Source organism: Pongo abelii, chromosome 2 (genome assembly GCF_028885655.2).
Source record: "Pongo abelii isolate AG06213 chromosome 2, NHGRI_mPonAbe1-v2.0_pri, whole genome shotgun sequence".
Lineage (NCBI taxonomy): Eukaryota > Metazoa > Chordata > Mammalia > Primates > Hominidae > Pongo > Pongo abelii.
This window is the reverse complement of record NC_085928.1, coordinates 189,874,681-189,889,050: the sequence shown is the minus strand read 5'-3', so window position 1 is coordinate 189,889,050 and position 14,370 is coordinate 189,874,681. Positions and strand designations below refer to the sequence as shown.

Sequence of the window (14,370 nt, the reverse complement as noted above, 5' to 3'; positions counted from 1 at the left end):
CTGCTGTGCACCAGTGGCATGCACAAGCCAAAAAGAAGCAGAATGATCTGAAAAAGTGAGTACTTCCCATGACAACCATAGCATTTAGTCCGTGTATCATACCACATTCTTACTTGTTATCTTGTGTGAATGTACTACTACTGTCTTGGCACGTTTGTCCCAGTGTCTCCTGTAGAGCCCCTTATAACATAGTGCCACATACTGCCGAATACATTGATTCATCTTCATCACTGGTATGTCAACTTCAGCTGCTCATGTGGTAGATTCCAGATATGTCTGAAGATAATTACTACTCTATAAATAATGTCATTGGGATGATTATGATACATAAAACAGAAAATAACTCACTGAAACACTGAGCTTTTATCTTATTTCATAACTTTTCACTCAACAGACTGTAAGTGTAGAATAATCCCATATTCTAGAACTTTTTTGTATTATGTGATTATTACTGTGTGTTCCTCAACTTTTAGAGGAATTAAGCCAAACATACTCCAGTGGAGCTGTCTATATTACACCGAACAAATTGAATAATGCAGAAGTGTTGGCCAGATGACCTGAACTCAGAAATTGCTGGACCACTGACAGCGGCTATTTTTTGCTTAAAATAATCATTCATTCCATATTAAGCAAACAACATGCAAGGACTTCATAGAAGCTCAAGTTCATGCTGTCCAAGACTAACACTTGAATCAAGTAGTATGTAAAAAAGCATGTGTTGATGAAAGGTTTGAAGAAAATATGTGAATCAAGTCTTTGAGGAAAAAAAAGTTTCTCTGGACCTGTGCTGTCCAGGACAGTAGCCATGAGCTACTGAGCTTTATGTGGCTCCTGAACTTCATGTGGCTGCTCCAAATTGAGATGTGCTGCAAGTCTAAAATACACACCAGATTTCAGAGAGTAATCAAAAAAATAGTGTAAACTATCACATTAATGATTTTTATAATGATCGTGAAATGGTAATATTTTGGATTTTTTGATATATTGGCTAAATCCAATATCTTATTTAGATTAATTTCACTTGTTTCTTTTACTTTTTTAAAGTAGCAACTAAAAATTTTTAAATCATGAGGCCCTCATCATAATTCTGTTGAACAGAATATTCTATTCTAAAGGGTACTAGTATAAACAAATTCAATTTGAGAATAGAAGGGAAAGCCATTTGCCAGAAGATTGATTATATCATAGAAAAAAATGTATTCTCTTTATGAGAATGAAATGACTTTAGTGAATACTTTTCTCTCTTGAGGAACCTTCAGAAGTTTTGTTTTTGACGGTATCTCCTAGATACTTTTTTAGCAAGGTATAGCCCATTTATCTTTGCCTGTTGAACACAGTGTCTTAAAACTGGGTTGCAGGTCTCTTCTTGTTAAGGGACTTTTTTTTCCAAACCCAGCCTTTGTTTTTCTATCTGTCATCACCCATTATATCTCAGTATTAATTTAATTTTTGTTTCTGATAAAGATAAAAAAAGTAATGTCCTCGATTGGAAGAATATTTTCAAGGCTACTAGTAAGTACAGCCTTGTTTGGGTTTCCATTTCTAACTTTAAAAATTGTCTTAATTACATTCTCCTGCCTGCCTTAATTTATTGTTAGCACTACCCAAGCTGTGATCTGTTCATTTCCCTGTGAATAGATTCACATTTTACAAAAGTCTAGCTATCCTGTCAGGAAAATATTTGTAGCTAGTTGGTTGACATTTAGATCAAGTCAAAGAGTTGAAAGTTATCACTTGATTATCTGTTACCAGAAGACTAATAGGAAGTGGGGGGTGGGGCAGTCCATTAGTACTATAAGCTCAGAAGAAATGAATTCTGTCAGGCATCAGAGTTACCATGACAGAGCTCTGAAAATCTGGATTTTTAGCGGTTGCATGGTAATGATTTAGTTGTCTTATCTTTTCAATTGATAGAGTCCGTTAACTTGGCTTTGATATTAATGAATCACTCACAGTATGGTCACTATATTGACGGACACCGAATAAATTTCTAAACTTGGATAGGGCTAATAAAACCATAAACAAGTAGTTCACTTATAAAATTATGACTGAAAGCCTATTTGACAAATGACTTTAAATTAACAATGTCACAGAGTCAGGTGAAGTGGTTGGCACCTGTAGTCCCAGCTACTCAGGAGGCTAATATGGGAGTATCACTTGAGGCCAGGGGTTTGAGACCAGCCTTGGCAATATAGCAAGACCCCATCTCAAAAAAAAACCATATCACAAATAATAGAGGAATTTCAAAACTCACAAAGATATTTGTGTTTCATTCATATATAAACAAAACAATTCTAAAGTTTTTCTATTATTTAAATGAGGTAAAAAGACATGCCATAGTATTATAAATTTTCTAAATCAACATTACAAATATGAGATATTTGTCAGATGTTTTAAACTTATTAGCTTCAATGTTTTAACTTTAAAAATTATTATTGAAGTACCAAATGCTTAAATATAAAAACAGAATATTTTACTTTAAAATAATTCAAGATCATCAATCTGAAATGTGAAACTACAGAATAATGGATTATTGTCCTTTACAGACATTATTTTATCATCTACAATGTATTGCGCTTTAGATTAATTCTTAGTAATATGTTATCAGAAACCTTGAGCTCTATATTTTTGAATGAAACATCTAAGCAATATATCTCTTTAAAGACAAACACAAAGATTTAAGTCACAAAACAAGATTTAAGTCACAAAACAAACAATATAAACATACACTGTAGTTGAAGTAACAAACAATATTTAAAAGCAAAACATCTTTTCATCTTATTAGTTTCTTATAGCTTAGATTATGTAATAGTTTAATTTTAAAACATTGAAATTGAGAAATTCAAGTTGAGCTAAAGCAAATGTAGTTTCAGATAAAGTTTTAAGAGCTGGGTGATATAATCTGCCTTTGTTCCACACAAAGAAAACACTGTATTGATATATGAAGCAATTTGGTGGTATGGTAGCTAATATTAATTACATCAGCTGGCCAGTCTGAGTAAGTCATAATTCAACTGAAATAATTTGATTGAATATTTGATTACAAAGAAGGTATAATGGTTTAATAGTCTTTTGCATTCTGATTGACAACAAGCCCCTACATGCAAGTTCTCGCCTATCTTCTTACTTCTAAACAAAAGAGTTTTCCTTTGTTTCTGTGTCAGCTGACCACTTAAGGGTTTTCCCTCAAAATCTCAAGATTTGAGTCTCTGATTTAAAATCAGCAGGGAGGGAATAGGACTGTGATGAAATGTTGCTGGCTTCTCATTCACATTGGTCCAAGTCCTTCTTCCAAGTGTTGAATGGTATGGGGCAGGCTTAGACCTTTATTTTAATTTTTTTTCATTAGGCATTCTCTCTTGGCACTTTGACTTCTTGGTAGAAGCCTTAACATTCTTGGTAGAAGCTTTGTATTTGGAAACGTTTTCTTAGGTATCAGTAGGTCTCCAAACATTTAAAAGATGTGACTGGGAGGAAATGGGCTCAAGTGTGTGGTTTAAAACCGGCAAAGAAATTGGCAAACATTTCTGAGGACCACTGACCTCTCTGTGAATTGATCAGATCCAGTAGGAAATTGAGGACATCCATGCAATAATTCTTTTCTACAGTTTGCCATTCAGTTAGACTGTATAAAATCAGTCAACATTGATTAAACTGCTACTATGGAATACAAAAAAAATGCTTGGATGAGATCTCTACTCTAAAGGAACTCACAGTCTAGTTGGCAGTTGGAGAGGGACAGATAAAACTAAGATTATGACACTGGGCAAGACATGGGAACATGCAGGTGCTATAAAGAGGCACTCAATGGTTGGCACTAAAGAAGGTTCCTAGACAATGTGCCAGTTGAATGGGATCCTGAAAGAGAAATAAGAATCTGTCACCATTATAGAAGGTTCTTTGAACTGATCCAAATATTGAGAAGAGGAAAGGGGAGAATAAGAAATGAAAATTTTAAATGTGAACAAACTGAGACAAAGGCCTTAGCAACTAATGAACTGGGTCATTTCAACTCAGCTATGATAATCTGACTAGACCAAAATTGCAATCACTTCACCTCAGTTATTTTAAAAAATTAGAAATCTTTGGGTTACTTTTTATTATTTGTATAACATCAATGTACTCCATACCCAAAAGACAAAATAAGGGAAGTTCATAAAGTTATTTTCAAACTAAAAGAAAGTCAAGAAACCTTATCCTACTAATGCATAAGGAAAGAATAAATGTTATACAATTTGGAAATTAAGCTTAAAGGGAATACTTGGGAGATTCAATTCAGTTTGAAATTTTCTTTTATGATCTAAAAGATGTATTTATTCTCAAGTCACCAAAGGAAATATCATAAACTTGTTCAAAATGAAGAGGAAGGCGTGGAAAAAGCCATTCTTAATCTATGCAAATATAAATAAAATGGGACTTCCTATGACTAAAATAATCATTCCTAAATTCCTGCAACTGAAGATGCAATTTAAAATTGGACCGTTTTAGATAGGTATTTTTACATCTTCAGTTTCTGCAAAGTCACTTTCTCATTTAATAGCCGTTTATTGAACCCCTTTTAGATGTAGACATTCTATTTGAAGTTGTGAAGGATATAAATATAAGTAAGATATTCTCTGGCTTCAGAGCTTATAAGGAAAGATTTCCGTATCTTCACAATATCTCCTGTTTCATCTTCCATATCTCCCATCAAAACCAAAAAACTTTCTGTTCAGTTTCAGTTACCTTTCCATGCTACCTGTAATCTGGTCTTTCACACTTGAGCCCTGCTATTATCCCCCACTTCAGCCCAAGCATTTCTCAATAGCTAAATTGTGCTCCAGCTTGAAAAACACTGACTCAGAAGGTAGTTTGTTACTCCTTCTTAGATTTGAATTTGTGGAAGAAAGCCACAGGAGTAGCTTAGTTGTAGAAGTCAGGCAGTTATAACAGTTCCATCAGTCCAAGTGTGAACTACGGTCAGAAACAAGACAGTAGGTGTGGAAGAGACACAGACTTCCTGAGGCAGAGGTGTAGAAGACTGGAGATGCCACGCCTTTGTCCTGGGCTTCCTGAACTCTCTCAGAACAGCCTCTCCTTTGGTATCCCTTTATTTGTGTGCTTAGTAAATCTGAGAGTGCTAGTGTGCTTTCTCCAGAAAATTTGTCCGAAGTTTGAATAAAGAGACAGACTCCAAAAAAAAAAAAATTATTACCTTTGATAAAGAAGACAGGCCCAAAAGGACAGGGCTCTCATTGAATTGTGCCTTTTCCTTTGCTTTCCATTTAGATGTTAACAAAAATTTTACTTTTAGAATTACTTTATCAAATTTAGACTATAGTTTTTATGCATTTGCAGCTACAACTCTCTGAAGAAATCTAACACCCTGGTCTTCCAAAACTATAGGTAATGTAGGCCTATTTCACTATTCCACACATACATGTATGCAGAACTGTGATTTAGGGATAAATTCTTAGTTTTTTTGTTTGTTTGTCTATTTGTTTACTAAGGCATTTAACTGTATCCAAAGTAAAGAAAGAGTACAGGGGATTTTCCATGGAATATAGCTCATACTTATCTACATAACGTTGATATTTCTCAAAATTATGAATAGGAGAACTCAGTTATTCTTAGCCATCTGTCAATGAAATTAAACTTTTTTTCAAAGAAATAATGACTATCAAAGAGATAGTTATGACATTGTCCATACATATTCATACTTTGAAAGTCACAGGTGGCCGGGCGCGGTGGCTCACGCCTGTAATCCCAGCACTTTGGGAGGCCGAGGCGGGCGGATCACGAGGTCAGGAGGAGATCGAGACCATCCTGGCTAACACGGTGAAACCCCGTCTCTACTAAAAATACAAAAAATTAGCCGGGCGAGGTGGCGGGCGCCTGTAGTCCCAGCTACTCGGGAGGCTGAGGCAGGAGAATGGCGTGAACCCCGGGGGGCGGAGCCTGCAGTGAGCCGAGATCGCGCCACCGCACTCCAGCCTGGGCAACAGCGAGACTCCGTCTCAAAAAAAAAAAAAAAAAGAAAGAAAGTCACAGGTGCATTGGTTGAGTTTAGTCTTTGTGCTTTATACACTTTAGCCAGTGGGTAAATAAGACCTAGACCCAGAGGCCAGTCATCAGAATGCACTGCTTAGTAAATGCAACCCTGTTACAATAATTGCTATGAGTATAGGGTGGTGCCATATTTGATGGTAACCTTCACCCTCTGTGAATGTGTATAACACAGTGGAATTCAGATCGCACTTGACAGCCATGAGAAGGCCACAGTGTGGAGGTGGGCATTGTTTGTGAAAGTAGGACCTCATCACTGTGTTGATCACACTAGACGAGTTCATTACATTAAGCACATATGGTTAAAAGAGCAAGTCCTACCAGGAAATATGTATCAATGTACGGGTCCTTTGGAAACTGTTACATATGTACGGTTTGGACATGCACTAACTACAAATGAGATACAGATTCTGGGACACTAATCATATTTTTAGATGAGCTCACAGGATCACTGATGTTTAGCTATTTCTCATTTTCTAGTATATTATATTCTATATCAGTGCTTTCAACTACATTTCCAGATAATAAAATTGACTTTTATGCCAGAAAGTATTACAAATCATTCCTAAACTCAAATAGACCATAGCATTTACAAAAATTCCAATATATTTTATTCCTGAAACATAGGCAGCTCATAGTCCCTCAACATTTAAAAATATTTTAATATAAATAGAATGGGTGATACCCAGGATTGTTCGAATTCAGAAAAAATAAAAAGCACTGGGGCTCAGAGTTTCACTCATGAGTCAAAACAGCATCCTAAAATAAAAGATTAATACCAAAAGAGGCCTTGGATTTGATTCCTAGCAAAATCTGCGAGGTTTTATACATGGTAATACCAAAGCTTACAATAATTGAATAAAGAGCTATTGCGGTAACTTGAACGTTAAAAGAAGAAAAGCGTTCTCAAAGCCCATGCCTCAATAACAAATTAATACGTATAAAAATCTAATTACCAACTCTATATCGAAATCTTAAACTCTAATGGACATCTGAGATTTACACATGTTTAAATGAGATTTATCCATGTTTAAATAGCGTACATGTGAATACTAAATGTGTCTCTTGGCTTCCAGTCTCCAAATGACCACTAAGTGCTTCCATATTGCCCTTTCAGAAGTAAAAGAAGTGCACTTTCTCCCGATAGTTACCATTACTCAGGTCCCCTGCCACCTTCCATCAGCTCTAAACTATGAGACTACTGACACTGTGCCAGAGAAACAATGTAGAGAAAGTGAGTAGAGTAATATAAAATATTTTGGTTTGGTAATACTCCAAAGCACTCCACTTGTTATTTTATGCCTCTTAAAATGCAAATTAACAAATAAGTTCTTAAAAATCTAGAGACTGGCCAGGCACAGTGGCTCACACCTGTAATCTCAACACTTTAGGAGGTCGAGGTGGGAGAGTTGCTTGAGCCCAGGAGTTCAAGACCAGCCTAGGCAAGATGGTGGGACCTCGCCTCTACAAAAATAAATTTAAAATTTTTAAAAATTAGCCGGGCATAGTGGTGCACACCTGTAGTCACAGCTGTTTGGGATACTGAGATGGGAGGATAGCTTGAGCCCAGGAGTTCGAGGATGCAGTGAGTTATGATCATGCCACTGCACTCCAGCCTGGGTGACAGAGAGACATCCTGTCCCTATTTAAAAAACATAAAAAACAAACAAACAAAAAAAACTAAAGATTATGAGGTGTGTCTTTTTCTTAAGCAAAAAACTAGATGATTATGCCTGTTTTATGAAAGGCAAATATAAAAGCTCCCCCACCCAAAAAAAAAAAAAAAAAAAAAAACCAGTTAATTTAGGGATCAACCACCTGAGTATCAAAAGTGTGTTTTCTCCCTTAACCATAGAAACATACTCGGCAAGACGGGATTCAAAGAGGTGCAGAATAATTGAAAGTGAATAGTGGTTGCCACTGATAATTAGAGATCTACTAAAAAATCAAAATGAAAGATTGCTGAAATTAGAAAATGAGCTAACGGGAAAACTCGATTGAATCTACCGAGATCTATTTTACAAATAGATTTTACAAACGCATCTGCTAGATACCTACACAGTTAATATAACAATATTTTCTACTCTCCCAAAATAATATTTGTTATGTAATACAAAAGCATTCCAAGGAAATGTAGAGGGTGTGTTTTTAGGTGACCTGAGCTTTTTAAGAGAGGGAGACGAGGCAGGCATTTATCCACCCACACTGATCCGTGTGTTTGCACTCCCCACATAAACACTGACTGAGCAGTGCTAACCAGAACATGTCATCTTTGAGTCTGAAGCCACTGTTCCAGGTCTCAGTAGGAGCTTTTGTCCAGGTGAGGAGTGGGGTTGGCCCTTAACAACTATGATTCAATACGTGTCATTTTCTATATATTGAAATTAGAGAATAGTTATATTTCAGGAGGGGGGAGAAAAGGCTTGAGCTTTAAACATTGAAGTTGGCTGCATCAAAAATATGTTGACAGTGCTAAAAGGCTCATTCCCCACCTCTTGATATTTTTTCTTTCTTGCCCCCACCCCATTATTTATTTATGTATTTATTTATTTTTGGTAGGCTTGCTATTCTTATTTTGTTGCAAGGCTGCATTTTAATTCATCTGACTCTGCAGTTTAACAAAGCCCTTTGACACCTCTGTTCATTTGTTCTCAGCTGGTGAATGAGCAACAAGAAAGCAGACCCCTCCTGAGTCCCTCCATCGATGACTTTCTCTGTGAAACCAAATCAGAAGCAATAGCAAGGCCAGTAACATCCAATACAGCTGGTAATTCTTTCACTTTTAACTGTTCCTCAACTAGAGTTAATTTTAACTATGGTACAATGCACATTTTTTCCATAATACATTTTAAGTGAGGAAATAATGTTTGCAACCAAATGAAACTTTAGAATGTATACTATTTAGCATAAACCAATAAATCACAGAAATTGCAATGTATATTACCCAACCAATTTTTCTGAACATAAGCAATGAATCATGTTTTCATGTATATTTTCATATTTACATATTTATATCTAAAGTCTCATCACATTAGAAAATCTTTAAAACAAAAACATCTATTTCAGAGTAAGGTTTTTCAAGTTCTGGCTGATGGTCCAATTATTTCTGGAAATATTTTGCATAACAGAAGTCCAGTAAATAAAGATGTGGCAACCTTTTCAAGTGGATTTAAATGACAAAATATCCTGCAGCTTTGGGATAGTATAGAGCCAGTTTCATTTTCTGTCATATAAATGTGTTACTTGCTCCCCGTTACAACAATCTATTTGAACGTTCTTCTGGAATTAAACATTCTCAAATAGTAAACCATCCCCTGCTCAGTGCCTGTCACATATAGGAATAGACACTCAATAAGTATTAATCCAATGAGTGAGTACAGGATGCCACTGGCATAAATTACACTTCCCTTGTAGAGGCAGTCTTTCTGCATTGATTTCATTTGGTCAGCATTCACATTCAAAGTCATGTCAGTCAAATAAGAATGAAAAAATGATGTTCAGAATCAAAGAACAAAGGTTATGTTGGATGTGCAGAGCGGAATTTAATGGAAAAAGAAAAGGATAATCACATACTGTCTTGTTAAATTTGTTCCATTTTGTCATCTTGGCCTCAGTTTGCTGTTGGCTTGCATATTTTCATTATATTTCTAAGTGAATAAAATCACAGGAGAAGGAAATCGTGATTTTTCCAAAATGCCAAAAATTACAAGAAGAGTAACTAGCATGAGATAGAGAGGCTCCTTATGTGAAGTCATATTTTACAGTTTCTGGGTTCAAACTCCATGAATTCCAACCCCAGCTCTGTATCCAGGGGCATGTTGCTTAACTAAGCCTCAGTTTCTTCATTTGTCTGATAATAGTAAGATCTACATCTCGTAAGTTCATTGGAAAGATTAAAGGAAGCAATCCATGAAAAAGCTTAACACCATGTAAACTCTAACTGGTGTAAAAATTTCTGTTCGATTTTAGGTGAGAACAGTATGTATTCCCTACACTTTCATTTTCAATTGTGTTGACTTTTTTATATCACACCACAGCAATCATTTTCTAAATTCAGCTATCACTTTCAGTAATCAAGAAATTAAATGGTACTTGGCAAATTCTAGGTAGGAAATTAAACAACTTCACATACTATCAGATGAGATTCATTCCTCTGATCCATGAAACTGGAGCTGGCCCCTTCAAAACTCGAGAACTACCCCAGGAAAACACAGAGAACCTTGTATGTCCAATTGCAGGTGAATCCATGAGAATTGTATGCACTGCGAGCTTCCTCTTCATGCTCCAATTCTCACTGATGGGAAAACTAAGTCACTTAGAAAGGATCCACCCTGAGAGAGCAATATAAGATTTGATTCAAAAGCTTCTTTTCAGCTTGATTGTTCTAACATATAAAAGAGAGACCTGTGAAATACTGGAGGAAAAAAATCAAAAGAATGTGGAATTTCTTGCCATCCCAATATCTACAGTGTTGCCCTCTGTATTAGTCCTAGGGCTGCTGGGCTGCTGTGACAAAGTACCACGCAGTGAGTTGATTCAACAACGGAAACTTACCATCTCAGTTCTAAGGGCTGGAAGCCCCAAATCATGCTTTCAGCTGGGCCATGCCTCCCATGAACGTGCTTAGTGAGGATCTATTCCAGGCCTCTCTTCTAATTTCTGGTACTGCCTTGGTTTATGGCAGCATAACTCCAATATTCACGTGGTGTTTTCTCTGTGTGTGTGCTTCCCAGTGTGCATGTCTGTCTCTGTGTCCAAATTTCCTTTTTTTTTTTTTTTTTTTGAGACTGAGTCTCGCTCTGTCACCCAGGCTGGAGTGCAGTGGCACGATCTCGGCTCACTGCAACCTCTGCCTCCTGGGTTCAAGCGATTTTTCCTGCCTCAGCCTCCTGAGTAGCTGGGACTATGGGCACCTGCCACCACACCCGGCTAATTTTTTGTATCTTTAGTAGAGACAGGGTTTCACCATGTTAGCCAGGATGGTCTCGATCTCCTGACCTTGTGATCCACCTGCTTTGGCCTCCCAAGGTGCTGGAATTACAGGCGTGAACCACTGCGCCTGACCCAAATTTCCCCTTTTTATAAGGACACCAGTCCTATTAAAGTAGGGGCCCACCCTATTCTAATATGACCTCATGTTTAATTATATCTCAAATGAAACTATTTCCAAATAAGGTAATATTCTGAGTACTCGGTGTTAGCACTTCTACATAGACCACTCAATCCATAATACTCTCCTATTTTTTCCCACCTTCATTTTTCAGTGCACCTGGTTCACACAGATTTTTATCCTGAAGAAAGACTCCTGTTTGATAAGTGTTTTTAATATTAAGAGTATATCTCAAAGCAAAAATATTATATATTTTTTAATTCGTAAGAAATCCAGTTTTTATATAAATCAATATAAAATTAAAAAAATTTAGGAAATATTTACCTTTTCTGGAGGTCGGTCAGTGATTTTTTTTCTCTATGAACCCTAAAAGAACATACCTTTTGCCTCATAGAAGTCCTAAATTATAATTTTTTTCCACCCAGTTCTATTAGATTATCTGAAGAACAAAAGATTTTGAGACTGCCAACTATTTAAATCATTCCTCGGACTATCCAAACTGCCAAATAATTAGAAGCTAAACAAACAAATGAATCAAAGCCTTATCAATAAAGTCAGCACCCTACCTTAAGGTTTAGATAAAGTCTAGAGAGGACTGTGTAAGAACACAGGCTATGGAGAGATGAGACCTATATCCTGTATTTGAACCCTGGTATAAACACTGACATACCAGTTATATTAGTTTTCTATTGTCGCTGTAACAATTACCACAAATCTAATGGCTTAAAACAACACAAATTTATTATCCTAAAATCAAGATGTCAATAGAACTACATTACTTCTGGAGGCTCCAGGACAGAATTCATTTCCTTGATTTTTCCAGCTTCTAGAGGGCACCTACAATTTGGTGGCTTATGACTCCTTGCTCCATCTTCAAAACCAGCAGCTCTCTCTCTCACATTGGTCTCCATCCTCATATCTCCTTCTCTGGCTCTGACCCCCCTAACTGCACTTTATGAGAGCTCTTGTGATTACATTGGGCCCACAGGGATCATCCAGATTAATCTTTCAGTCTCCAAATCCTTAACTTAATTACATCTGCAAAGTCCCTTTTGCCATGTGACATGTCAAGGTAGCATATTTACAGGTTCTGGGGATTAGAATGTGGGCATATTAGAGTAGGGGGGGCGTTTTTCTACCACACCAGCTGTGTGATTTTGGACAAGTTACTTAATATTGCCAAGCCTCAAGTTTCTCATATGTAAAATTAGAATACCTTTTTCACAGGAATGTTATGTAGACTAAACAAGGAAACATTCATAAGCACTTACCGTGTTGTATATTTTCAATAAATAGTTTTTGTAATCATTTCCAACCTCATATCTACAGTTTGCATCAAGTATGAATGCTTTCAGTAGAGTCTTCTAGTAGCAATAAATATTTATTTGCATCATGACTATGCTTATAGTGCTGTTCCAAGAGCTTTAGATAAGCACTTCATCCAATACTTTATAAAGTAGTTTTATCCTTATTTTAGGTGGGCAGAGTTAAGGTTCAGAGAGACTTTTTTTTTTTTTTTTTTGAGACAGAGTTTTGCGCTTGTTGCCCAAGCTGGAGTGCAATGGCATGATCTTGGCTCACCGCAACCTCCGCCTCCCGGGGTCAAGCAATTCTCCTGCCTCAGCCTCCAGAGTAGCTGAGATTACAGGCATGTGCCACCACGCCCGGCTAATTTTGTATTTTTAGTAGAGACGGGGTTTCTCCATGTTGGTCAGGCTGGCCTTGAACTCCCGTCCTCAGGTGATCCGCCTGCCTCAGCCTCCCAAAGTGCTGGGATTACAGGCATGAGCCACTGCACTCAGTCAAACTCAGACAGTCTTAACCACTGTCCTGTGCTGCCTTATTTTATGCACAATATTCACGGAACATCAAGACACCAAAATAGATTAGCTGAACTAAAGTGAAGAAGACAGGACAAAGTGCTACAAGGGTGACTGGCAAAACATAGCCTGCTCAGAAGCAACTGAGCTGGAAATCCCCCTGCTACAGCAAATAGAAGTGAAGTCAGTGACATCCTCTGGGCAATGGGATCCCACAGCCTATGAAGCTGTGAGTGGTGACTGACATGTGGTCCATGAGAGAAGTCTGCATATGTGACAATAACATTACACCCAGAAGGTATTTTATTAGATCTACACTAACACACGCATACACACACACATGCATACACACACACACACACACACACACACTTTTCACATTCACTCTAAGAGGAGATTATCCTTTGTGCTCCTTTTTTTTAGAGACAGGGTCTTACTCTGTCACCCAGGCTGGCTCAAACTTCTGGGCTCAAGCAGTCCTCCCACCTAGTCTCCCGAGTAGCTGAGACTACAGGTGATGGCCATCACTCCTGGCTAATTTTTTTTTTATTTTTTTAATTGTTTTGTAGTGACTGAATCTTGTTATATTGCCTAGGCTGGTCTCAAACTCCTGGCTTCGAACGATCCTCCTGCCTTGGCCTCCCAAAGCACTGGGATTACAAACGTGAGCCAACACACCTCACCGGTTGGTGCTCTTAATTTAAGCACACAGATACTGAAACCCAAAACTTCATGTGCCTGAAGAATCTTTAAAATAGGATTTAAGAAATCAGCAGAGCAGACACCGCCTACCATACCAAGGCTGTCTTTGAAGCATGTGTAGAGCAATAAGATTCTTACTTTTAAATCTTAGCTAAAGGACACACACATGCTAAAATGTGATTTGTCTTTCTCCAGAGAGTGAAAGGTTGCACCCACCCTTCTCTCCTTTTGAAAACATACTCTGCAGGGACTTTCCCAGCTTCAAAGCAGGCCATTCGACCTCCAAGCCACCTCCTTCATCAGCTGGGTAACCAATTAGGCCTTTTGTGTGTGCCAAGCATTTGTTTCACATTTGCAAGAAAAAGAACAAAGGGACAAAGAGCTCAGAACAAATACAGAAAGTGCCCAGGACACTTTGGAGGGGGAAAGAAACTTACTGAGCGAAGTTTGAATTCACAGTTCACCCTTTTAGAAATTCATTTATTCTGAATGTGAGAAGAAGATATAGAATTAAATTAGTACTTGCCAGCTGTTATTCTGTAACAAATGTACTTCCTATGTTCAAGTAGACAATGTTATAATTTGCTTCTGAAAGTCTAGAAGCAAGTGACTAACTCAATTGTTTGTACAATTAGTAAAAAGATATATATGGCATTCCATATTCTGCCATCAATTTGCTTTCCTCCATTATAA

The 14,370-nt window shown here is 37.3% G+C and overlaps 1 protein-coding gene across 6 annotated transcripts in view; it reads left to right on the top strand.

Annotated features, from left to right (window-relative positions):
• Positions 1-14,370, top strand: part of PEX5L (peroxisomal biogenesis factor 5 like) — a 243,904-nt gene that overhangs the window by 142,291 nt on the left and 87,243 nt on the right. For all 6 annotated transcript variants that reach the window (XM_002814329.6, XM_002814326.6, XM_002814327.6 and 3 more), the window contains one exon: positions 8,701-8,812. In XM_002814329.6, the coding sequence (XP_002814375.1) occupies positions 8,701-8,812 (112 nt within the window). The remainder of the gene's footprint in view (positions 1-8,700; positions 8,813-14,370) is intronic.